This window comes from Diorhabda carinulata, chromosome X, assembly GCF_026250575.1.
Source record: "Diorhabda carinulata isolate Delta chromosome X, icDioCari1.1, whole genome shotgun sequence".
NCBI lineage: Eukaryota > Metazoa > Arthropoda > Insecta > Coleoptera > Chrysomelidae > Diorhabda > Diorhabda carinulata.
In genome coordinates this window covers 14,171,961-14,199,107 of record NC_079472.1, presented here as the reverse complement: position 1 = coordinate 14,199,107, position 27,147 = coordinate 14,171,961, and the positions used below count along the sequence as shown (strand labels likewise).

At 32.8% G+C, this 27,147-nt stretch overlaps 2 protein-coding genes across 3 annotated transcripts; both read left to right on the top strand.

Moving 5' to 3' along the window:
* The first annotated feature begins 1,808 nt into the window (after positions 1-1,808).
* Positions 1,809-18,725, top strand: LOC130901636 (WD repeat, SAM and U-box domain-containing protein 1-like). Of its 2 annotated transcripts, none has more exons than XM_057813140.1 (13): positions 1,809-1,970; positions 5,288-5,406; positions 7,563-7,793; positions 9,992-10,078; positions 10,274-10,494; positions 11,257-11,589; positions 12,194-12,425; positions 12,486-12,657; positions 13,453-13,595; positions 13,857-14,139; positions 16,449-16,739; positions 17,429-17,624; positions 18,305-18,725. In XM_057813140.1, the coding sequence occupies exons 2-13, from the start codon at positions 5,291-5,293 to the stop codon at positions 18,625-18,627; spliced, it is 2,628 nt and encodes an 875-aa protein (XP_057669123.1). In that variant the 5' UTR covers positions 1,809-1,970; positions 5,288-5,290; the 3' UTR covers positions 18,628-18,725. The 2 variants fall into 2 exon arrangements, with proteins under 2 accessions (XP_057669123.1, XP_057669124.1); XM_057813141.1 differs by lacking the exon at positions 1,809-1,970 and adding an exon at positions 2,184-2,286.
* A 4,499-nt stretch (positions 18,726-23,224) lies between these two features.
* Positions 23,225-25,476, top strand: LOC130901635 (uncharacterized). Its single transcript, XM_057813139.1, has 2 exons — positions 23,225-23,312; positions 24,981-25,476. Exons 1-2 carry the CDS (start codon positions 23,265-23,267, stop codon positions 25,332-25,334), a joined length of 402 nt encoding a protein of 133 aa, XP_057669122.1. The 5' UTR covers positions 23,225-23,264; the 3' UTR covers positions 25,335-25,476.
* The last annotated feature ends 1,671 nt before the right edge of the window (positions 25,477-27,147 follow it).

Here is a 27,147-nt window from a genome sequence, read left to right as displayed (position 1 = left end):
GTGTTTTTTTTCAACTACAAAAAATCCCACGTCTACCACCATGGTGGTTCAAAACAAATTCTATACATTTTTCAATTATTATTATACAAAAAAAAAACTTAATATTTGATGTATATCCCATCTTAGTCTACGGTTTTAACTCAACGTTGAGACCACTGCATTTACAACATCATTTGGATTCAAATTTTTTCCCACGCAAAAATTCCGCTATGTATCGGATAGTACAATATCCGTACTAAATGCTCAATACCACCAAGCTCTTTGATCCTATTTCGCGTAACTTTCGCAGTAAGTCGTTTAGCATTGTATTGTTGGAAGTTTACTTGAGGTGAATTGAACCTTATAGATTCGGATCAGCTGTCTATTACATACCTCATCATTGACAGCTCGACCATCTGAAATGATTTCGAAATACACTATATTGTGACATAATGACAGTGAAACATCTCACCACTTCTGATGGGAACCATCAGGATCTGGTATTCATATACTTAAGTGATTCCTTTCACAATTCAGCTGAGAGATAGTTACTCTACTAGAAGAAAATATTTCGACATTTACCTTAATAATACCCACCTTTGATCTGGTGGAAAAATCCATCACCTTCAATGCCAAAAAATTATTCAATCAGCTACCTTCAGAATTAAAAGTGGCAAATACTCGTATATAAGGTTTTTTCTTGCCCACTCTGTATTTATTGAAAACAGAATATGTTCTTCATTTCAGGATAACCTCTATGGTGTCTTGTAGACACGGAGTTGGGTGTTTTAGACACAACAATATGTCACTTGTCAGGGTGATGAAATTGGCGACACTTCCTATCCGATTTACGTGGGTAGCACATGATGTACTTGTATTAGTAATAAATTCATTATTAAGTATTATTTTTATCATTATTCAAGTGTACAACATAATAACCTCCCTCTAGAGATTCAAGCATTAGATGTGGCTTAATATTTATTTTTCTCATTTTCTCTTAATTTAAGCTCATTTTGTTAGTGTACGAGGTCTGGCTATTAAATAACGAGATGGTTAAGAAACAGGGTTTTATTATAAAAATTATTGTACATTCAAATGCTCTCCTTTAATACATTCCCCTCTCCTCGCCAAACACATTTCCATTGATCGAAGCAGTGCTGGAAGTCTTCTTTAGTGAGTGCCTTTAGGAACTTTGTCGTTTTTTGCTTTGCCGCTTCCATCGACTCCAATCGGGTCCCTTTCAAAGCAGATTTTATGTTCGGAAAAAAAGTCGCACGGTGCCAAATCTGGTGAGTACGAATACTGGAGTGCGTTTCTGCCAAATACTGCTTGCCCTGGTTCAAAATCGGGTCGATTTTTACGAACTCATTCTCGTTTGTCAAAACAGACAAATAGTAAGTCTGGTTGACAGTCTGATCCTCTAGAACCCATTCAGTCATCACTATACCGTTAATGTCGAAAAAAAAAAACGATCAACATTGCTTTGAATTTTGATTTGATCTCTCGAACCACTCAAAAACACGCGCACGAGATAGAGAATTGTCCCCATGGGCCTCTTGCAATCATTTGTAGCACTCAGTCGGAGTTTTTTTTTCAATTTAACGAGAAATTTGAGATTGATACGTTGTTTTTCGGCACGAGAAAAAATCACGTTCGTTTCAAGCCGCTACTGCACGAATACTATAATAGTGACGGAAACGTGTTTTGGAACGTGCTTAAACAAAATATCTTGCGCACTAACTAACGCACTACTCGTTTTTTACCCCACCCATGTAGAGCGCCCTCTAGGCCCTCGTTATTTAATAGCCACACCTCGTATACTTCACATCAAGTGACATAGTGACATTTATGCGTTCAATTCTACTTAGAGCAAGTTGTCACTTCTGTGTGGTATTTCTGAGGTGTATTATATGACAAGGATTGGGAATTGAATAAACTATTTGGTTTATCGTAATTTTTCGGAATTTTGAAGTGCTGATGGTGTTATAAAGGCAAGAGACTGTATTCAGTAACTAACGATAAATGTATTATAACGTTTGTTGCCTTTTTTTGTAATGTAAATTTTAATAATTGAAAAATCGACTTGCTAATAACAGTAGAGGCATAACCTATTTCTATAACTCTATAATTTAATATCCACGTCATGTATTATTGAATGATCAATATAAAGGAGAAAATCAATATGAAGTCAAACAATACTTGGTGGTAAATTAATTTACTCCTTTATTGACAGTATCGTTGTACGTATACTTAGAAACAAAATCTGTTACATATATTATCAATTTGTGGTTTATTTTTTACCGTATTGTGAGTATTAACATTGAAGTTATGTTTTGTTTTATTTCACATTCGTTTTTTATTATTACGTGCTGTATGTCACGTGTTTAAATTATAATTTTCGTCGCCGTTTCCGAATAACTCCCATGGATAAGTCAGCGACGTAGATTGAAATTTTTACTATGTTAGTCAAACATTTTTGTAAAATTTGCGTCTACTCAAAATAATTTCAATTTGTTACCTATTTAAAGCAACAAAAAAAACGTAACTTAACTTGAACCAATCTAACCTCAATCTGTCATCACAAACCGATTCGAAAGTTTAATCAGAGGATACAATTTTTTGGCTCTATCCTACTAGATATCTTTCAAATACGCCTCTAGGACTTTCTATTCAAATTGAACATAAGCAAAGTTGAGGTTTATTATCTAGAACAATCTATTTTAGTTCAAGAAAAAAGCATAATCTCAACTGATGATTTAAGAACAATCCGAAATCAGTTCAAATCCTTTAACATCACAACTGGATCCTAGATGTCAATCCTAGAACGCACAACAAACCCAAAGGACAAAGGATTCCGACAAAAACTTTCTACTAACCCCTCAAACTCGTCGTTTAGAGTCATTAATCTTTTTTATTCACTCTTCTTTCTACTTCAATGGGTTTAAAGAAAATATCCGTTATCGATGGATGTGTCCAGCCTCTAAAATTGTTATTTTCTTCGTCGATTTATCATGAGGACCTCAAAGATTGGATCTTCTTGTTAAAGTTGTCTTTCTCCGAGTTATTGCTAGATTAGCAGGTCCTCTATTGCTAATAAATGATCTTTCTGCTTGTTATTTTTTGAGTCTTCACTATTGGTGGTAGTTAAGCTGTGTTGCTGTCTTTGGATATCTGGTGGAGGCTTTCCGGGTGTTGTAATCCATCAGCTGGATGTTATATTCCGATATAACAAGCAACATATAATTCGACGTGAACCTACTTATTGTTGCAATAGCTAATATCAATTTTACATAATCTTCTTCAGATTGCTTCGTTGTTTTTTTTTGTCAATGAATCCGAAATCTAGCGATACAATTTTGTTTTTGTGGTTTCCAAAAGTTGTTTCATTTTTGATGTTACAGGAGTTGCTTCTGATGTATTGGTAATTATAGATCTGATTGTTTATTTTGTTTCTCCATACTACGTTTTGAAGGTATCCTGCGACTTTATTTGCTCTGGCTCTCTTACCTAGTCATCTACGTCTGCCCATCTGGTTATGTCAATTCCAAGGTACCTACATGAATTTTATTATCTTTTGTATGATGCCTGCAGCGCTTCTAGATGGATTGAATAACCTCATGAGGCACTGTTGCCGGTCCAAAGCCTTGAAAAAACATGAAGGTTGGGTGGCCATGCTAGCAAATTGCTCAGAAAACAGATAACTAGCACAAAGTACAGAGAGAAAGCCTTGGATATGGACTGATTAAACGATGTTTTGTACTTCAAATCCTTTTCAACCTTAAAACTGTTATTTTATTTTGATTAGAAAACCAGAAACTAAGCCTCATTAGTCAACTATGGGGGGATAAAGCGCACAGGTGGTGTAGGCTCAGGATATTTGGGCCCACAACGATTAACAACCCTAAATATGAAGCGAAAAAGATGTAACTGTATCAATCCTGACTAAGTTTCTTATCCTCAGGGTGTTCATAACATTTTCCCAAATTGTAAAATAACGTTAGAACACACTGCTTACATTACCACTATACCAACACTAACAATTATACTAATTGAGAGCTGGTGTAGTGGTAGTGTAAATAGCGTGTTCAGTATGAATAAAATCAACGGTTCCAGAAGTACCAACTTAACTTACCAACAGTAAGCTTAGATTGAGCGCGAGAGTACGAAAACTGGAATAAAGATTCATGGCCAAAAATATTGTTCATCAAAGTTCATTATTTAATAGTATAAAGACATCTGGGACGTCTACAAACAACTTAACCTAACAATTAACCACAAAATAAGTAGCAGGAACTCATTAACAGTCTTCGGAGGAGGTTATACAATGTATTAAATGGCCTATTTGGTTTTTTTTAAATTAATTATAAGATTCTACTAATTTGGAGATGAATTATATGGGTGATTCCGTTCTAACTGTGATTTTTTGTATTCAAAATTTCAAGATTTTAAAATTTAACTTTTCTAACTTTTTTATGCATATTATTCATCTATTTTACTGTAAAAATAAAACTCTAAGAGGAATTTACTACAACTTCAAAGTATCACGAGCAAGACACAAATGTCGGATTTTGAGTTCCACGGTACTGACTCATTTATCCACGGTACTGACATGGTAACTTAAGATATTAAACAACAAGTGCATCAATTTTCCTCAGTTTGATCATAAACATTAGAATTTATAAGGTAATTAGTTTAAATCATTTGTTACGACAAAAAAAATTAATAATTTATCGGTAAATTCTAGGAATGGACATGACACGGTACTGACATTCAAGTGATGTAGTATAAGTTTTCTTTAAGTGGCAAGTTATATTGTATAAAAATAATGTTTAAATATCTTAAGAATTATTCAATTAACACAAAATTTTTATTAATTGATTATTAATTAATGACTAGTACAAAAAAACAATACAGGACATTGAATATCACAGTTAGAACGGAATCACCCATATATCATATTTGACATTAAATATGTTTAGTATGAAACTGAATACAAATTAACACTCTATTGAAAACATTTTAAGCCAATCTATCAGAAAAACAACATATATTATACAATAAATTAGTAGCAAACAAAGAAATTGAAATACCCGAGATGATTACACAGCGAATTACTCTTCTTAAGCATCCATAAAAAACAACCTTTTCGCTGGGTACCTAAGATAAAACTACCTTGCTAGTTGGGTGTAGAGTTGTAGACTTGTCATCCGCCCGTTTTGAACTTGATTTAAATTTAGAAATTGCTTCTTTAATCTTGACATTACAAAAATAACTTCACGTAATGAAATTCCCAACTTGTTTGTTTCAGAATATGGCAAAGACATTTATTGGTAACAATTTCAAAGTTTTACAAATACTGCAAGGGCACACTAGTGACGTAACGTGTTGTGATCTCGTCACAACATCTACAATAGTTACAGGGTCAAGGTAAAAGATCATAAATGCAAAGTATACATAAAATTATCTAATATATTATTATTGAATGAGTCAGCTACGATATCAGTACAAACAATTATCGAATTCTATATAAACCGCGTCCCCACTAGACAAACATTGTTTGCCAAACATTTGTCGAAAATTTCGACAAACTTTTTTGTTTGACAAACAATGTTCGCCGGTGTTTTTCGTGTGGACGTATCCCAACAAACATTTCATGTATGGGAGGCAAAGAGACCCGCCATTTTTTTTTGTCTAGAATGTTCCCGTCCTAGATCGAACAATTTTTGTCAGTGACTTTCCCTACCACCTGTTTGGCTTGTTTTAGTGTATTTTGAAGTGGTTTTCCGGCTTAATTTTTGGATATTCAGTGGAAAAGTGTGTATGTGTGTGTATGTGTGGCAAAATGAGTTAAGAGTTTTGGAGCCAGGAGAAGTTAATAAGGTTAATTAATGTTTACGAAGGTAAACCTTTATTGTGGGACCCTAATAATGATGATTATAAAACCAAAATCAAAAGAAGAGATGCATTAGATGATGATTTAGGTGTAAATAATGTCGCCGAGATTAAAAGAAGGATGTCTTTACGTACTCTTTAAAACCGTTTACAATTGCGGTGCAAACCTCCGGAACAATTTTTGAAATGCTTTGTTTGGATACCTTAAATAAATACATCAACGAATGATAGGAATCACCAGAAGCCAAGTGTTATAGCCAGACAATCTTGAACGCTGATTGCTTGGCGAAAATTGGTATTTTGTTTACTTATCACTGGTCCAATAATCGATATTAACAATTCAAAATCCCCATTTGTCATTCTCGTAAAATGTGTAAACAAACACCCGGCTGTCAAATCATTTCGGAAATCATCACCACTATATTCATAACGCCGTAAAAACAATTGTCTCTGTCACCATCGACGAGAACGAGGTTCTTCCATTAAAATATAAGCTGCTGCAATGCAAGCCAAACGATGGCGGCGGTTCAAATCACCCATTCTTCAACAAAACCTCACTTACTAATGTTTCATGTCGAATCGCAATTGTTTGGTGAAAATGTTTGTCAAACAATTGTTTGTTGAAATCAGAAATGTTTGTTAAAACTGCACTCAACGTGTTTGACAAACTTGTTTCCCCATTGTTTGTTCAATGGGGACGCACCTATACACTGCACAATGATAAGCATTTTAGTCATTTTTATGAAGTCTTCAGTGATATCGACCTAAGCAAGATAATGATGATGATGATGATGAAGATCGTAACTTGTTTGAAAATAAATTCACGAAGATTTAAAAACCAGAAAACCAATTGTTCTAATAGTATTTTTTCAAAAAATTAATAAAATATATATTTGACATAAGTACTCTATATATTTAAATAAAATCATATTTTGAGAAGACTATCAAAATTATACGCTTTTAAACGAAATTTTGATTGATAGAGACCTAAAATCAAGATATTTTAACAATAAGACCACATAAAAGATGTCTAAGCAGTAAGAAATTTATTCGAATTAATAGATAAATATCCTATTCCCAAAAAAACCTACCATTTTACTACTAAGTATTGTTCCGAAACTGATGTTGGAGCGAAAAAAATAGAATAGAACCATAATTGAAGCAATATTCATACAGCAGAATCGAATATAACAAACCTACTAGCATGGGTTTCGATGTTTTTGATTGAATACGATTAATGATGTTGTAGAGACTAAAATGGAACGCCATACCTATTGGATAGATGACCATCTATACGTCATTTCTCCTATGAGTCACCCCCTTAAAACTATTCACAATACGCAGATTCCTATCTTTATCTTTCTCTATACTTTTAGCCTATAAACAGTACACATCGCTCTCTAGAAGAATCGGAACTATTAACCCTGGAGTAGTCGAGTAGTTTGTGTTAAATGTATTTTGTTGTATTTTTTTCTTTTGTATGAATTTTATATTATAAATATGCGACCCAGCGCGATCGTACTTGACAAAAAATAAGGTGCGACTACTGCAGGGTTAAAAAAACCAAATTAGAGGATTAGAGGTAATAACCAGCGCAGCTCTACCACTCTACAATATTTCATATTGTATTATTTAATCAATCTTTCCGATGAAATGCTTTGTAAAAAATGATTTTCACTTTTATTGTTCAGTGATAAAACTGTAAGGATATGGGATTGGAAAGTTGGATTGGGGTATATAGAAAGATCTGTTTCTCCATTACGAGCTCATAAATATCAAGTTACTTGCGTAAAAATCTCGCCGCAAGGTTCATTATTGGCTAGCGCGTCTGTAGATGGAAGTGCAGTTATATGGAATGTACATAGCTGCATTAAACTGTATGCATTTACCCAAATAAATGGAGATGCTATTAGAATTTGTAGGTAAGAACTACTATTATTATATACTACGTATTTTAAATAAGAAATCATTATAATTTATCTTATTTGTTAAAAGGAACTTTCCCCTTATAATCTTATTTTGTATTGTTTATAAATAATGTGTACAAATTGGAATTTGATCATGATTAAGGAGCTTTCTCTTTCAGTTTTTTCTAAAAATTTTATACTAGCACATATTCGTGTGTACCGAATATCAAAAAAGAAACCGTTTTAAAGATGTTAGTCGAGCATTTGAACGTGCGCAAGATGTTCTTGTAGACAGTACGAAAACTTTTTACCCAGACATAAAAATATAAAATTGAATGACTAAAAGATAAAGAAGTTATCAATAATGTAAAACAAAAGATATGGGAGAAGTTTGAGATAAAAACCGACATGGAAACAACAATAGAGGAAAAATGACTAATAGAAACGAAATAAATTACGATAAAGTATTAGGCATGGTGCAAAAACAAAAAAAGGAAATGTTACGACTACCAAAATTATTGATTAATAACCTTATCAAAGATATTTTCTAAATATGAAAGATTACTGGATAATAGAAAGAAAAATTAACATAAAAAGAATTAAATAAGCTACGAAGTGGTTTTAGCACTGGACTAGAAGCTCCTGATAACATCTTCATCATAAAGCAAAAGATATGGGAAAAATAAATGTCACAGAAAACACAATTAACAGTCTATAAATTAACAGTTGGGCCCAATATATAGATGTGAAAACTGGACACTCACGAAGTAATCAAAAATAAAATACGAACTCGGGATATAAAGATACTAAGAATTAGAAACGAAGTAGCTAGAAAAGAATTGAAAATAGAATCCGTACCGATTCCAGGAAAACAATAATTGAGACAAAAAGATATGGCACGTAAGATCAATTCCGAAATAAAAGAAAGATAGATTAAAGAAGTTAAATGATGCAATATCTGTAAACCTGAAGATGAACAATGGGATAAGTACTCAAGCTTTAAGCATTATTGCAAACAGTGTAACTACCGCAATCTATGGGAATCATTAACATTCTAAAAAATAAGAAAATTATCAGCAATGATACCCTGTCGTAGGCGGAAGTCTGTGTATTAATGTTGAGGGTTATTCGGATAGATTATTTTTGCTAATTATAGAAAAAATACAGAGCAAAAACAATTTATTTAAAGGTTCAAATAACAAAAGAACAATTAGAAAACATCGTTGTTGGAATCTATAAAAAAAGTCAAAGTCAAGCAATCAGAAGCTTCCCCTTCTCGCCAAGTACAATTTACCCCGCCTATGTGATACAATTTCCGTTGCAGCCCTTCAGGGGTATTTTCTTTCTATAAATTTCGTTATTTTCGTTATTTCTACGGAACTTGATACTGTCGAACTTTGTTTCTTTTTACAGGGATCTGATTGCAATTTTCGTCGTAGAGAATTGCGAGCAGCTCATTTCAACTTTATACCATCTTTTCTTCAAATATTCACAGCTCAATGTTTTAAAATCAACGCCAATTATTACGCTGTCCGATTTCTATCTAATTGATACTTTCTATCTTTCCAAAATTCCATGGAAATTTTCCACCGTAAATGCTATTTTTTTATATGTTTGATTCATTAATATTCTCGTCGATATTACAACCAAATCGTAACATATTTGAAATGATATAGTGATGAAGTGAAAACAGCCCATGCAATAAATTTTCTTAAAAAAAACGACAGTTTTTAATCGTAAAAGACGCTTTTTACAGACAAAAGACGCAGAAGACGGTTTGTTGTACTAGAATCCACTCTTTGACAACAAACGATGGTTTAATTTCGTAAAAGACCATCTGTATAGACAAATGTTAGTTTGTTTTTGTTTGTCTAAAGACAAATAACTTTCTTAAAAAATACAGTTTCTGAAAACATGGATTACTTTAATAAAAGGCAAATAACAATGGTTGGTTTCTGAAAAAGACAAATGACAAGTTGTTTCGGTTGGAGTTCCATGGAATCCTCTAGCACAAAAAGCACCGCAGTTGCAGCAGTGTCTGGATCTTCCCTTGGGACCTTGACGAGGGCCACAAGTTCGTACTCATACCCGCTGCTTCTCTAAGGTGAAGAGTCTCTAGTCAATAGAATAATGTACGTGATGTTTATGGATCCGAGTTCGGTTTTATACTATATCAATATTCCTAAGTTTTTATGGTATGATTCTCCTTCCAGGTTTTCTCCAAACAGTACATTATTAATAACAGCTGGAGATAATGGAGCTGTATGTATATGGGATCTGGTACATAGAAGTCTGATTAAGTAAGTGATTTTGAAAACCATTTTATCCTTGTTCCAATGAAAATGATTATTTACAATGTATTACTAAATAATTTGGAAGCAATTTCAAGTATTTAACAAGATCGCTTCAAACAATGTTGTCTAATTAGACGGTACAAGATTTTGTCAAAATTTAACTCAATATTTTCATAGAGGATTGTCAATTATGTGTTTTAGGACAATATTTAATCATCAAGGAACTACCCAAGCGTTAACATTCACACCCGATTCCTATTATTTGGTTACTGCATGTTCTTTAGAAAATATAATGATTTGGAACACTGAGGACTTACTTGATACTACCAAAGAGACACCATGTGTTCCCGTGGCGAAAGTAGATAGTGCTCAAGACATGGGTGTACTTTCAATGGACATTAACAAACGTATAACATTTATTAGTAAGGATTTCATTTATTAACAACAAAAAACCAAAAATTATAACTTACGAACGTCTTACGTTTGAGTTGAAATATTTTATAAAACTTGTAATCATAATTGCGACGGTGATTAATATTTTGCACGGTCAACAATTGAGTGGCTCCAGGCTTAGTCAGATCGCATCAGCAATTTCATTCCCACATATCCACGTAAACAATTTCACCGTCGTTAGCCAGCTCATTGAGTGCCATTCCAGGATCAGCTTCGATTCAGCGGTTCATATTAGTACGTGGTGATGTGCACAGTTTGGACTGCGTACATTTTTGAAGTAAAAATGTGTCCTTCATCCTCTTTGCACCAGTACACGATTGTTCCCTCTAAGTTCCATACATCCAGACATTCAGCTTCACCGTTCTTTCGCTAGCCAGCTCATTGAGTGCCTTGTAGCATTCCAGGATCAGCTTCGATTCAGTGGACAAACTCTGTTTGAGCCAGATCATCTTTTTTGCCCCAATCGTGTCACTACCTGAAGGGAACTGATACTTATCTGTAAAGATCCGAAACCAAGGACAGAGAGAGAGATCCTTAAGTAATGAATATTTCTACCCCAATTTCTCTTTTTTCAGGTCCGTATGCCCGTAACGTATCAAAGCATCACGTTCCTTAAAATCTATAACAAACAGCTTCTTATTGTTGTGTATCGGGTGATGTAAATTAAATTTCCTTCAGACTTACTTCATTTTTAGTGTACTGTCTATCAATTTTTCTTTTTAATTCAATAGAAAACAACACACTATCTCGACAGTATAAATTGGCTTCTAGTGGTAATAGTAACGAAATCAAAATATGGACAATTCTTGCGAATTTCATAATAAAGGAAAAAACTTCTACAACAAATGATATTTCTTTTGAATTATTCGATATCTATGATGGTCACACTTCAACAGTCACATGTGTAAAGTACAGTTCAAATGGGGAGTATTTAGTATCGTCTAGTATGGATAAGTTGGTGAAAGTTTGGGATAATGAAGGTAATTGCGTTGCTTCGCTTGATGGTCACACTAGATATGTAAACTGTGCGGCCGTTTCCAAGGATTTATCAATTATAGTATCTGGTGAGTATTAAAATAGTTCACGTAGCGATGAAATAACAAACAATGAAGCTTTAGACTTATTTAAAGTTTATTATCATGTACAAAAAAAAATATAATTTGCTCCCACTCTAAATACTCTCTTCAGCAGCTATTCGAGCTCATTCTAATTGGAACCCAATGCTCTTAAAGGAGATGTGTGCTTTTTTACTAGTATATAAGCCTTCACATTAGGTCAAGGAATAAATTGCGTTGGATAAGGGCGAAAGAATAATGGAAAAAGAGCTAAAGAAGATCAGGAACCATGCAGCGGAACTGGAAAATTTCTAATACACCCGGAAGAAGCCATCAGCCAAATAATTAAAGACTGCACTACTATAAGTAGAGTCGACAGGTACAATTGGTTCCCCAACATAAGCGACGAGGTACGTGAGTTCATCAGACGAGAAGAAGATCGAACAGGACGAGAAGATGAGAAGAGAAGAGGTCAGACTGAACGAAGTGGTCCTGAGGTAGGACAGAAGAAGTTCGAAATAATACCAAAGTAGTGATATCGAAAAAATCACTAAACATTTCTCCTAAATCATTTTATCTATTGGTTTATTCATATATTTTTATGAAATTTTAGGTTCAAATGACAAAAGTATAATTATTTGGGATACAACCGACAATTTAACTTTAGAATCTGATTTGAATCAACCTAATAATCATTTCGATCGTATATCAGAAAACGATTTGTTCCAGGATGATAACAATGATAATAATAAAGTAACACTTATTGAAAAAATTGACGATTTAGTCGATGGATCGATTAATAGTTGTTGTTTTCATGGTAAACGATTATTGGCAATAGGATCTAGGTGAACAATTTTGATTTCTATTTATTAGATTAGATATTTAAGATCCATGTTTCTTTTTAGTGACAAACTTATAAGGATTTTTAAAATCTCGCTAGAAAATAATGTGGAAGAACATTGCTTTTCTCCTTTTGAAGGACACACGTATGCCGTAAATCATCTAGAATTTTCCAAAAATGGTCAAACTTTAGTTTCATGTTCACAAGATGGTGGTACCGTGATTTGGGATACTAATGTATGTAAAAAGAACTTATCAGATGTAAATATAGTAGATACAACAAATTATTATCATAAATAAGAGACGTATTAAGAAAAAAATGATTTTATTATTAATATATTTGTACGGAAGTCAAATTAATTTCGTCACAACATCTTTACTATAACCTCTGTAAAGAAATCTACCTAATTGAGTTCAGGAAGTTTGATACAGTGTCTTGAAGCGAATCGTTGTCCATTTAACCACTCATTTTTCGAATTAGGCGATAGTCACTAGGCTCTAGATCCATACTTTTCACTTGAAACATTTGTTACATTGGTACTAAGTCTTAAACCGCTCCCTAGAAGCCATGTATAAGTTGTGGTGATCCCATATACCATGAAATCAACTATAAACACACTTTTTTGGCAAACTTTGTTTGGATTTTTTTTTGGTTTGTTAGAAGTGTGTTTGTGTATCCATTCTTCAGTCTCTGGATCTCCTCATTGTTATAGAGTTTTAGGAACGTAATGGATTATGCTATTGGCTCTTGGTGAGTTTTTCTCTTAGCATAAGTCTTCGTATCTCACTGATCATTTGGTTAACTCGGTAGACGGAGGATGTAGGATGTAGTCGTCATCGTCATCGTCATGGATGTTTATACGATCTTTAGTAAACTTTCCAAACCATTCATTCATCTTGCGATGATTTTAGAAAACAAATTACATCTTACTTGGAAAATTTTGGAAAGAAATTAATTATGAATAAAATTTATTTCACTTGAAAAGTTATATATCAAAATGAATATTATTAATGGAATGTTTTTAATTTCAGTCGGGCGAGAAGCTTAAATCGATACCAAAGAACGTTTTGTCTATTAAGGTTTGTCGATTTTGTCCCGATAATACTTTTCTGATAACCGCAGGGGATGATGAAAAAGCCGTATTGTGGAATATTGAAACAATGGAAAAAATAACGTACGTACTGTTTTATAAATAGTTTTTGATAATTCCTATTTTGAACACCACCTACCTTCATCATCAAATGCGGGCTGCAACTTCGATATTCACTGAAAACTACCCTCGGTGGTCTGAACTACGAATCTAGCTAATAAAAAATTGAAAATAATTTCGAATAAACAGTTTTATGAACAAGTTATTTCAGTACTTATTTAGCGTTTGGACACAGTCGATATATGATATGATTTTATTGTGCTATTGATCAAATTTACTTTTCAGTACTTTTGAAGGACACTCTGATACTATTTCTGGTACATGTATTTCTCCTGATGGAAGAATTGCGATTACAGTTTCACTCGACGCTAATTTTAGAATTTGGTCTTTGGAAAATTATATATGTTTATATACGAAAAAAGACGCTCACGAACATGGGATTCAGAATTGTGATATGTCACCGAATATGGAACCCTTACCAAATTCAACGGATGACGTTCAATCTTATTTACTAGCAACTTGCGGAAACGACAGTTTCGTCAAATTGTGGAGAATATTAGTACCGAATGTGAGTTCTATCACCGAATTATTATTGTACTGAAATTTTCCTGACAAACGTAAAAAACAAATGGTACAAGTCCGACTTCCGTGGCGCCTGGATTTGAATATGTCATTTTGTAAATTGACCCAAAGTAAGTTGAAAATGAGGAATAAAATTTTTCGATATCTCGCTTCGTTTTCGAGATATCGATACTTGAAGCTGGAGAAATTTATTTTTATTTAATATTTACATATATCAACCTAACCTAACCTAACCTAACCTAATTTAACCTAACCTAACCTAATCTAATCTTCTTGTGGTGCACTTTGAGTGTAAAAAGTTCAAAAATCATGAATTTTTTACAGCAAAAATTATCTAAAAAAATATATTTTTCGCGTGAGGATTATTTTGGTTTTCTTTTATTATTATTTTTTTTCTTATGGGGGGCTTCGGTACATAATGAAAAACAACCGACAATTCTTTATGAAAAACATAAAATGATCACAGAGTTATGAAAATTATCAAAAATGGCTAATTTTGTTTCTGTTTTTTTCAATATAATTTTTGGAGTATCAGGGTGAATAATATAAAAATTAAATAAAAAATCTTTTTCTATTGAATTACAACTTTCATATTGAATTTGAAGTGATAAAATATTCATTTCAAACGAAATATTTAACGCCATCTGTTCAATAAAGCGAATTTTGAGTTAACGTTTGATTATAACTTTATGTATCGATATCTCGAAAACGAAGCGAGATATCAAAAAATTTCATTCTTCATTTTCGATTTATTTTGACCTAAGTAAGCCACGGAAATCATACTCTCCCCCAACAAATATTAGATGTGATTTTATCTTTATTTATTTTTTTGAAACAGTATATCATTCAAAGAGTATTAGTCATGAGGTACGTTCGCGGTTCAGTTCATTCTAATTTTAGTAAATTCTAGAATTTACACCAAAATAATCGTGTTTTATTAATAAGATGGCAAATTTGGCAGAATACAAAATAATCGGTAACCAATAAAGATTCACTCACTTGATATTTTATACCTTTAACAAAAATGCTTTCAGAGAGTTAATAAAACTTCGTGGTTTACCATGGTTAGTATACGAATTGATCAAAAACAGCAAACGGAACTGGAATAGGAATATACCAGAACCAAACATTCTGAAAGCCTAGGGCAGTGCACCAAGCAATTTTCAAGCAGAAATTCATGCAATTGAAAGATGTGTTCGGTTAAATCCAGAAAGAATTGGAGATCATCATCTTGTTCGATAGTTAAGCAACCATTCTAGTTCTAAGCTCCAATATTATAAGGTCCAAATACGTTTAGGATTGCCTAGAAAAATTAAACGAGCTAGGCAAGAAGAATAAAATTACAGACAAGCCCTTCATGGGACACGAACCCTACTGTGGTATCAGCTACAGAACAATGGAAAAAGCAATGGAAAAGAAGGTAGATAGAGGCAAAAACAATTATTGGGACAACCGAAAAAGGCTGAGATAGGCAAAAACTCTTTTGGAAAACCTTAACCAGAGTAGATCTACTGAATGTATCAAGCTAAGTGAGAACAATCTACGAATATTAAAAGGACATGCTAGATATTGCTGCAGAGGAACGAAAGCTCAATCCACATTCTATCGAAGACTTTTTAAAAGGAATAGAATTGATGGATCAGCTGTAAAACTGCATTCTCCAGTATCGCAGCAAGAAAGGGGGACACAAGATATCTTTTGGGTGGCAGTGTACACAAAACCCCAAATCCATACATACATACATGATTAGTATTCTTTTTTATCACTAAAGAAACTAGGAAACACTAGAAAAGAGAATTTTATACTTGCACATATAAGTATTTTAAAATTTTACACCAGAGTTCTACCAGTTGAATCTCGTTTCAAAATTACTGGTACTCGTTCGAAGTTCGAATAAAAGCGAATATTTAGGCAACCACGATTACAAAAGCTTGTTGCTTAGGTTGTCTAACTCGCAGAAAAGAAATTCTTTTAACGAACATCCTGTAACCTTGCAAATAGAATGCTAAAATAGAAATAATGTTTTTCATCAAGTGACTAATACGTCAGGAATAATATTCATATGAATCAAATCAACTTTTTATGAATTGGTGATTAAAAAACAAATTCGACTTTTGATTTGTTTGTATTTTATTTATATGATTAACATCAACATATTTTGCATATCTCTTTTGATAAAAATGTCGATATACTGGGTGAATAAGTTACAAAATCCAAAATTAAAATTAGCCATTCTGTAATTTTTGTTTATTGGTAGTATTTCTATAGATCCTGTATTAATTTATGATACTTCAGGAAAACGGTAACCCATCAATCGATTTACTGAACATAAAAGTATGGAAATCTCTACGAGGACACGGAGGAAATGTAATATGTGTCCGATATTCTCAAGTATTGGGCGAATTTCTTTGTTCTGTAGCTACAGACCGTCAAGCGAGAATATGGTCTGTCCATAGCGCTTACTGCCTTTATGTCCTGGATCACGATTCAATAATAACATCTTGCTCTTTTAACATCGACTGTTCTTTACTTACAACTGGTTGTTTAGATCGAACGTTGTGGTTATGGAAATTACCACAACACTTGGTAAGTTATAATTTTTTATAAACTCAACAATATTGACACCAGGTAGACAAATGCGGTCACTAAATCTCCCTCATGATCTTTCTTCATTTACTACATTCTTTTACATTTCTTGATGTCAAATTCCATTTTCAGGTCTTATCTACATCGTCCATAAACTAAACCGTCTATTTTTACCAGTTCTAAGTTTCTGTAGACAATTCGTAACCCCTAGTTCTTCTTTTTTATTGTTTTTATCATACGAGGGCCGTTTTTTTCAAACCTTAATCGCTCCACGTAGAAGCTACGCGGGCATGCGCTGTAGGCGACTGCGAAGCTCTCACACTACACATTCCGTCATTGTTGACATTCAGGCGTCAGTCGGCGTTGTGCTGCAGCCACGTAAACATGTCCGCCATTATTGATACTCCCGCCAAGTGTGAATTACGAATCGTTTTCTGCAGGCTGATGGTTATATTTCTGTAGAAATACATCGGAGAATTAAAGAAAACCGCAGATTCACCATTACGGGTTTTTCTACGGAATTTCCAGAAGTTTCAAGGTCTGTTTTGTTACTGAACGGTTAGGTTACATTGGTGGCAACTTTCTCTGAAGAGGGTATTGAAAAGCTTGTCCACAGATATGACAAGTGTCTCAATATCTTCGTTGATTATGTCGAAAATGATTTAAAATGACCAAAATTTTTATTTCAGATGTTTCAATCTACAGTAACAGATAAAATGAAATTGAAATCGAAACCAATAATAAATTGGACAACTTTGGATATTATAAATTGGTTGAAAAATATCGGTTTGCTTGAATTAATATCAAAAGTGAAGTCGAATTCATTGGACGGAAAGAAAATTATCACTTTATCTGAAGAACAAATTTGTACAGAATTGGATTTAGGTAATTTTATTATTAAATATAATAACCTGATTGTTAGTAATTATCTATATATGCATCATCAAGATCAAATTAACCACGTGACTGATAAAACCTACTTACTAACCCAAAACTTCAAAAGTTTCGACACCAGTCACGGTTCGAAATGATGAGGATTACCATGAACTGTGTCGAATTGGAAACTTTAAAAAGAAATGAGCTATTGATGGGAAAAGCATTCCAGTAATTCTATATTAATAAAAAGAAATTATATTGTACTAAAACTAACAAGGGAAAGAAATAAGAAACTAAAGAAGACAAATATTTTATTTAAAAGAAACATGGATCAAAGAGGGATTTACACAAAACTGTTATGAGACGAAGACAGGTTTTTTTAAAATAATTCATCAACTGGTATAAATCCACCAACAGGAAAGAGGCGCTGACTGATGCATCAAACGATTTTTGAACTGCCTTGGACTTTTGAATCTATTCTCTACTGAATATGATATTGATGAAATTACAGAAAACTTGAAACCACGGTGATTGAATCACCACCATTGCGAACTGAACCCCATTGAACTGGTACAGGCACAGATAAAGAGAGAAGTTTTAAAAAAAAATAATTTTGAAATGATCGATCCACCAATTGTGAATATTGATCGCAATTCATTTTCTGATTTGGATTTTTTTTAACTTTTTAGACGAAGAAGTAAAAGAAAAATTCGTTAAAGAAATTCGATGGTTAAAAAACAAAGAAATTAAAATGGATGCTGCTACTTGGTTAGACGTTCCCGATGAATTCCTATGTCCAATTACTCGCGAAATAATGAACGATCCAGTTATTTGTAGCGATGGTTATACGTACGAGAAAAACGCAATCAGCGAATGGTTTATGTCCGGAAAATATACGAGTCCGATGACAAATGAAAAACTCGTTAATTCAAATGTAATAAGTAATACGAAATTGCGTACTGCAATTTACGAATTTTTAGATTTGAACGGGGATAAAGAAGAGGAAGTCTAACTTTTTTATCATTCTTCATAATATAATAAAAATTTAAGAAATTTCATATAGTATTTTTTGTTGTCGTTTGAAATAAAATGGATAATTTAATATTTGAAGAGAGTATTTCAAAAGAGGTTAATATTACTGTAAAATAAAGAAATTTGTTATTTTTACACCTACACTACAAACACTACAACTACACCAACACACCAATATTATATTGAGTGACGCTCGTTTCGCTAACCACGTTACAACCTACTGAAAACCTTGTATACGAGTGAGGTCATGAGTTAAACAAATTGATTTTTGGTAGTGGTCTTAAGTTGCCAGTTCTACATGGTAAAAGCTTGTAAGAGGTAATAAAATGCTCCTTCTTCTCTATCTAAATCGTCGAAGAAGAACCTATGAACTGTTGGTCGAAGGAGTGTTTAAACCATCCTTTCAAAGGGATTAGACTAGAGATAATTATATATATATTTTCGTGTTTCTATATCGTTAGGGAATGTAGTTATAGTGGAAAATTCTACTAAAAAAACCGTTGTTATGGATTAGAAAAGGACCTACCAGAAAGTAAAAATTTTCTTCAAGAGTTTTAACAGCCGAACAATCTTATTTCTGCTGGATAATAAATAAACGGTTTTAAATCTTTTTTTTTTAATCAGAATACTTTCTCGTTTTCGAAACGGTGTTTGTAAGCATATAAGATTGGCCAATTTTGTTGAACTAACTTTTTTGACACGACATATCTTGAGGGGCTCAAAGATGAAGTGGACCAAGTCCATAAATTGGATTTTTTCATCTTATAAAACCAGTATCACCACTTTACCGATAGATGGCGATTAAACCACTCCTGCAGTGACAATTTATTAAAAGTGTTCAGTGCCGTAGTAAACTAAGTTCATTAGTTCTATTTTGACAATATTCCCGCATGCCTTATCGCCAGGATTTTAATTGTTTTGACTTTTTATTGCTTACTTTTGAATGATTTTTGAGTGTTGATATGAATTCTGACGGTAAGTTAGGATAATAACAATGATATTGAGATATTATGTTCAACAATAGTATTGAAGATTGTCGAAAAATGAAATATTTTAAGGTTATAATTACCGACTTCTAAAATAAGCATGTTTAGAATCATTTACTTAATTAAACAATTAATATTATCTATTTTCAGATTGGGAATCTGTAGACTAACTACCATTAACTCAGTTAGTGCGTTCTAACGATGTAGTGAGATGTCATTCAACATAAATTCTTATAAAATTCTTTTTTAATTGCTTCAGAAAGTCCTGAAAATGACAAACCAGGTAGAAAAAGATCTAGAAACGGAGCCAGCTGGGCAAAACACAAACGAAAGTTCTCGAGAAATAGTGCAAAAATCTTCAAAACAGAGAAAGGGAAATGTTTGCTGCTAAAATATTTGATTCAAATTCTCAAATGTGAAAGAAAATGTGCTAGCAGCTTCAACCCGGAAGATTTATCCAAGTTTTTCGAATCGTTTTGGAGTTTAGCTGATTTTAGTTAGCAGAATATATTTCTACGTCAAAATATTGAGAAAGCGATCTAGGGATGGTTCAGGGCGTGAAAAGAATTCTACTTTTGTTTACTCGATACGTATCAAAGTAAACGATAAAACTGTATGCAAAAAGTTTTTCCTCAATTCACTACAAATTAGTTGGGGACGGCTGTATCGTTGTTTGATTGAAGAAGTCATAGACTTCCATCTTATCAGAGTCTGTACGATCTTTATGTTAAAAAATGTTCTCAAAAAAATAAACAGTCAGTAAAAGAAAAATATTATTACAAAGTTTTCTCAACAAAATTCAATTTTCACTTTAAAGTTCCCAGAAAAAATACTTGTCGCCAATGCGATGAGTTATCCCTTAAGATGCGTGCTGAAATGCAAGATGAAAAGAAAAAAGAACTTGAGTTGCAAAAAAAATTCATTTAGCTCGTGCTGAGCAAGCAAGGAGTGCTCTTAAGACCGATCAACAGAAGACTTCTGACGATTTTTACGCCTGCACATTTGACATCCAAAAAGCGCTTCCGTTTCCCAAACTTTCGACATCTCTTGCCTACTATAAAAGGAATTTATGTATGTTTGGGACGAAATCGAGGATGGTAGAGGTTCTTAATATGTAGTTTCGTATATCTGCAAGCATCTTAAAGAAAACGCCTCTAACCATAAGAATATAATTTTGTTCTCATATTGGCGAGAATGCTACTGCAAAAGTATCATTTGCGCTTAATTGTTACAGAAAGAAATTTCGAAGATAACGAAAAAAATAACAGAGTAGAAGAAAACGCAGAGTTTGGAAGGGAGACCACACCTCAACCTGGACCTTTCAGTTGTCAATCGAAGAAAAGCATATCGCAGATTTCTGGTTGACATAAATTTGAATCAAAACGACACAGCGGGTGAAAATGATCGTCATGGTATCTGCAAGCATCTTAAAGATAACCATAGGAAGATAATTCCGTTCTCAGATTCTTGCACTGTTCAGAATCGCAACATTAAATTGTCTCTTATGCTCCTTAAACTTGTCCAGGATCCTTCAATGGCTGCGAAGACGATTGACCTGAAATTTTTAGTTTTTGGGCATTCGTTTCTTCCCAACGATTTTGGCATTATAGAATCATCAAGTGAAAAACGTCAAAACACTTTCAGAAGATTGGTTTGACGTTATAAAAAATGCAAAAAGAAAGGAGCCTCGTTTCAACACGATTCATATACAACGGAATGAATTTTTGAGTACATCGGCATTACAAATAGAAAATAGGACACAGATAACCAAAGATTCGTTTGCTTCGCTTTCAAAAAGACGTTGAAAAAACTAGTGGTGCCGGAAGAAAAAAAAATTACATCTTCGAATCTCGTCAACCACAACTGTCTATACGTTACACGGCGACCTGTAACTACTGCCAAAAAGGCAGATATGATTGATCTTATATTCCACCTGTACACCACAGTTATTTCAAAAACTTACCTCAAGTTTACTTTTCCACGTTGTATATAACCTTAATTATGCAAATTAAACATATTGTCTATTAATTTGTACGTTTTACAAAATGTCCACTGGAAAAGTGAACCAAGTTCAGTAGAATGATAAACAATTATATCGATTAGGTGTGAAAAATATTTTTATCAGTTAAGAACTAGTATTGATGTTCAAGTTAAAGTTTGGAAATGAATTTCTAATGTAGTATGAAAAATTATATAAAACTTCGTATACATCATTTACAAAAAACTTCAACTGCTGTTTTCTCAAAATCACATTTCATTGGCATGGTTCACTACAGCTTTGGACCCCTCAAATAATACTCAATTCATCAGGCACATGGTGTACAGTAGTCCGCCAGTCTCCCAAAATAAGTTTTCTTCATACCTCGGTCGAAAATTGTAGGGACGAATTACACTACAAGGGAAAAAAGTGGAATATTTGGCCCTGCGCCTCATGATGCCGTCCCTGCAAAAAAAGTACGTACCTTCGACCGAGGTATGAAGAAAAATCTTATACACTGCACGGGTTGAAAGTTAAAATATCGGCTTCGACTCGGAAATCGAAGGAAAATTCAATTTTCATCCCTTATAGTGTAATATACTATTTTTACTGCACTGACCTTCTCATCGGTAACTCTTGTTCTAAAACGCTCCCCATGTGGCAGGTTTGCCCTAAACACTGGTACATCTTTCTCTCTTATGGCTATTAGTACACTAAAAACCAATTTTACATCCAGTACAGTCACTCGCCAATAAATTTTTCGCGCGTTTATTTTATATTTGAACCACCCTCGTATAATTATTAAACAACTTTTTGTTCTACGATTTTTAATAGTTTATTGGAAAATTGATGACAATTTAGTAAATCATTTAATATGTTTACAGTAAATCATTCAAGCATTCGATTGAAATGATAGTTATTTTATTACAACTTTAATTTAATACTCAGAATCGTTTTTGAATATTTCTGTCGAAACCAGACATTTGAAATCTTAAATCGCGTGAAAATTTTTGTGAAATTAGTCAAAAAATACTAAATTAGTGGGATCGAATAGGTCAAAGCGATGAATTAAATATTATTATAAAATTATTCAGTTTAGTAATATTTGTATACCGAATTTTTAGTAACACCAATGCTTTATCGTTATACGGTTGTCTGGGAGTTGATATTAAGCTATAAATTCGTTCTTATTTATATAACGTCTGAGAACCGTATACATCTAAGTGCTATAACATAAGCTTCATCAACAGCAACCAGTCGAAAATCTAGATAAACCACATCATGATCAACCGTACAATATTACATCTTGAGGACGGTTGATACGTAACTTTCCCTGATGATGTCGCCTAAAATAATTTACAAATTAGCACCCCATTCGGTGAAAAAATTCATCTATACGCGATCGAAAAGCATTATCTGATAATTGGTCAGTTCATATAAAAAGGAAACGTCAGTTGAGCTGAAGTCGACTCTGAAAACGGAAACAGAAATTAAAGAAAGTAAATAATTATCATAATCACTGTACATTTAATAACAATAATTAAAATTAAATTAAATTAAAATTTGTGGTTAAACAATATAAGTATAAAATAAATTAAGAAAATGTTATAAACATAATTCGACGATTTTTCGTGAAGATCCATTATTATCAAGATGCGTTTTACATTATTTTGTGTATTGTGGACATTTTGCAATGCTTTGGTAAGTATTTCTATATATAATTAAGACTTTTTTAGATATATCAATGGTTTTAAAAAATGATTTATATATTTTTAGAGCAGTTTAAAACGCTTAGTCTAAATATACTTGAATTAACAAAATCTCTTTGTCTTGATGACATTTCTAAATCAAAGTTTAACCAGAAGCATATCTTTGCAAGTATAAGGTTTCGAGTTAAAGAAAACGATAACAGTACAAACATTTATTGTGTATTTATAATAATAACCTTATTCTTGCAAGGAAATTCTCGAAGTAAAAAGCTGATGCGGTAAATTCCAACGTATCTTCGAAGGTTTGTATTTCTTTTTCATCGGTATTATTTGAATACGTTCCTGCGATCACTTACAATTTTGAGATTAGTTGCAGGGAAAATAATAAAAAAAACGTACATCGAGTCACTGAAGTAGTAATTTTTTTTTGAAATAGGTTTCAATTTAATTGAACGAAGTTATCCCCATCTGAACTTGCTCTATCAAAAATTTGTTCAATTGTAGTTATCTTTCAAAAAGAAGAAATCACACGTCTTTAAGTCCGCTGAATACGGGGGTCGTTCTATACATGCGTGTTTAAACTTGATATATCCTAAACCGATGACGCGTTCACTATAAACACAGGTGGCACGTTTCGGGGGCGGCAAATCCTGCGACTCATAACGTGATTCAATTCATTAATATTATACCCACCCCACTTTAGGTGAAAAATGCCATAGCTTGGGACAATTAAGACCGAGAAGCGTTAACACCTGTAGATTCGAAAAAATCAATCAAAATCAATCGACATTAATCGTGAATTTGTATAAAAAAGATTCAGTAAAATTTTTGTATAGATTTGATGTAGTACAATTCGGCTAAGTATTTTCCTTTAATTTTATCATAAAAAATTCATAATAATTTCATAGGCTAGCATAAATAAATATTTTTTTTATAAAATTTGATTATATTCGAGGTTTGAGAGCAGGAAAAAGTTACTAGGTGACAGATCTATAGAATACGGTGGATGTTGAAGCAATTCGAAGCCATTCGAAGCATTGGTTTCTAACAAGGTCTTGAAATAGTTTTTTCTTCTTATTTAAATGGGTCCGTTGCTCTGCGATTTCTTCCTTTCTAAGATAGTTAGTTGATTGATCATATCAGGAACATACCAAAATACTGATGGCATAGCCTTTCCAGTCATTTTTTGCATCTTTCCACGCTTTGGAGTCGTTTCATCACGAATAGTCCGCTCGATTGGACTCTGGTGTGAAAGGATAGAGCCGAATTTAGTCCATTTTCACATATCGACTAGAAAATTCGGATTTATTACCATTGAACAACGCCAATTGATATCAAAAAACATAAATTCTTTGTTGTTTTTGATCTATTCTGAGCCCGCATGGCACTCACTTGGAATAGAGCTTTCGCAAGCCCAAATATTCATTCACACACACGTTTCTTTGATATCTTTAGGATCTCAGCTTTGTTAAGTCGAGCTTTGGCTTCAATGGTTTTATTTTTTCCAAAAACCAATGTTCAATTTACATACGAAATCCCTTTATATTTTTTCAAACTAACAAAAGTCGCTTTACTCAAATTGCAGTCACAAACTGATGTAGCACCATCTATGAGTCAGTTTACGAACTGTTAAGGTCACCTAATAATATGTTGATTTCAGCCATCTCCAGATATGACGGAAAATTTAGAACAAGTACACAAATCGCACGCGGATTGTGGCAAAGAATCCGGCTTAACACAAAGGAAATATTTAGAAGATTTGTATGCGGGATCTACCGAACAACCAATAAAAGTTCATTCGGTATGTATGTTGAAAAAAACAGGATTATTTGGTGAAGACAAAAAATTTAGCGGTAGAAATTATGCTAAACCATTCTTTGGATTATTTTTCTCTGACGATGAAGTCGAAGATATAATAAATACATGTTTAACCAGTGATGAACTTAACGAAACTAACGCTTCACAAATAGTCAAATGTATAGCGTTGCATTTCGAAAAAATTGATGAGTATTGAACTAAGACGAAATAATAAACAGAGAAGATGAGAATATATAATTAGTAAAAATACTACTTGCGCAATAGATATTAGAAAGTAGAAAATTCTAATTGTAATCTGTTAAATAAAAGATATATTTCGTGTTTTTTTTCAATAAATATTTCGACGAATCTTTAAACCTACAACCTATGAAATTATCCTTCACATTGACGCCATTAAACACAATCGAAATACATTCTATCTAGTTCTATTGATAGCGGAAATACATACTTAACTGATGACACGATAAGTTCTACGGAAATTTCAAAATAATACAAAACTTCCTAGCAATACAACTTTTTTGTGAATGTGTCGTAGTTTTTTCTCAATTTACTACAAGCTAGTTTGGTTGTTGAATAAGCTAAGTAAGAAGAAATAGTAAATAAAGGAAAATAAAGACTTAAAAAAAAGGTTTATAAACATTTTGTGAGACTTAAAACTTTATGTGGAATGCTTTATTGGATACTAGAGAAAATACTAGAAATGAAATAAGTGAAGATACTATAAACAATAAAGATTGAATGTACCAACCTAATTGAAAATATTTCACGAATATTAAAAAGAATCTTGTTAGGATATCGTCAACTCAAGACTTCGCTAGACTTAGCAGATGATGCAATGTGCAGATTGTGCTACGTAGAGATACAGATATAGATCTTCTAGGTCGCAATAAAAATAACATAATCAGCTATACATTCACCCACAAAGTACATACATTTTTGGGTTGTTTAGATTACAAAGTAGTAGAATTATTGGGAAAAATCTAATGGCGCTAGTAAACTTTTCTAAAGTAGCGAGTTTTGTTTTGTGTAGTGAATCGTTTTCATTAGATTTCATTCTAAAACTTGGAAAATAGTGTTTAGAAAAGGAATAAAGAGATTCGGAATAAGATAAACATTAGATAGATACAGAACAATCTATCTGGTGATGCTACATACATTATTTGTGACTCAAAACTCAATATTAATATTGCCGTTATCCAGCATAATATTGACGTTGACATTTTTCAATCCTACAGAGACAATAAAACTTTTTGGTACAAACATAAGCCTAATAATCATAAAATAAGAATTTATACCATCATTATTTAATAGAATCTGTGCCTTATCATCGAATAGTTATGTGCAAGGTAGGTGCCACGATTGCTTAATTCTGATCCAAAGTTCGCCCGAAATTGAAATCGAAACGATTATTTACATATTTTCGATCGATATGCCTAACTTAATTAACAAAACAATACAATATTTTGTATAATTTTAATGATTATTCAGAAAAGAGAACTGGTCAATATTATCTTGCTGCCGAGGAAATGAGTGCCACATTTGTTGAAGAAAAGAATTTTGTTTTGAAAAAATAAAACCAAAATATACTTAAATAACACTGCTTGGGTATACAACAAATTGTGTCGATATTATCCATGGTTTTTTCTGTTGATTTTTTCAGTTTTATCCGTATGGAGAACCGTAATGTCTTGGAGATATTGTAGAGCATCAGGAAGAGAATTGCTCTCTCCATTCCTTGTAGTTCAGATCTAATATTTCCAAGATTTTACGTTTTACCGAACTTTTATAGTCATTAGTTAATTTGTCATGATTAAAACGCTTTTCCATGTTTCAAGTTTCGATGGTTTGCAAAAACTGAATGAAAATCGTCCTGAAAACTTTTGTTTCAAATAAATGAACAATTTTTAGATTGAACAAGTAAAGTTTAATCCATTAATATTGTCGTTCAAGTTGAGTGAACGCACGTATTGATTTCAAGTTGAAATACATCTTGAAAACGCGTCTGCATC

Bases quoted from the DNA above. Each gene is read 5' to 3' on its own strand.
- LOC130901636 (XM_057813140.1), top strand. From the start codon at position 5,291: ATGGCAAAGACATTTATTGGTAACAATTTCAAAGTTTTACAAATACTG. The intron at 12,658-13,452 runs GTATGTAAAAAG...TTTTAATTTCAG, and splicing joins CCGTGATTTGGGATACTAAT to TCGGGCGAGAAGCTTAAATC. The intron at 16,740-17,428 runs GTAAGTTATAAT...TTTTTATTTCAG, and splicing joins GGAAATTACCACAACACTTG to ATGTTTCAATCTACAGTAAC.
- LOC130901635 (XM_057813139.1), top strand. From the start codon at position 23,265: ATGCGTTTTACATTATTTTGTGTATTGTGGACATTTTGCAATGCTTTG. The intron at 23,313-24,980 runs GTAAGTATTTCT...TGTTGATTTCAG, and splicing joins GGACATTTTGCAATGCTTTG to CCATCTCCAGATATGACGGA.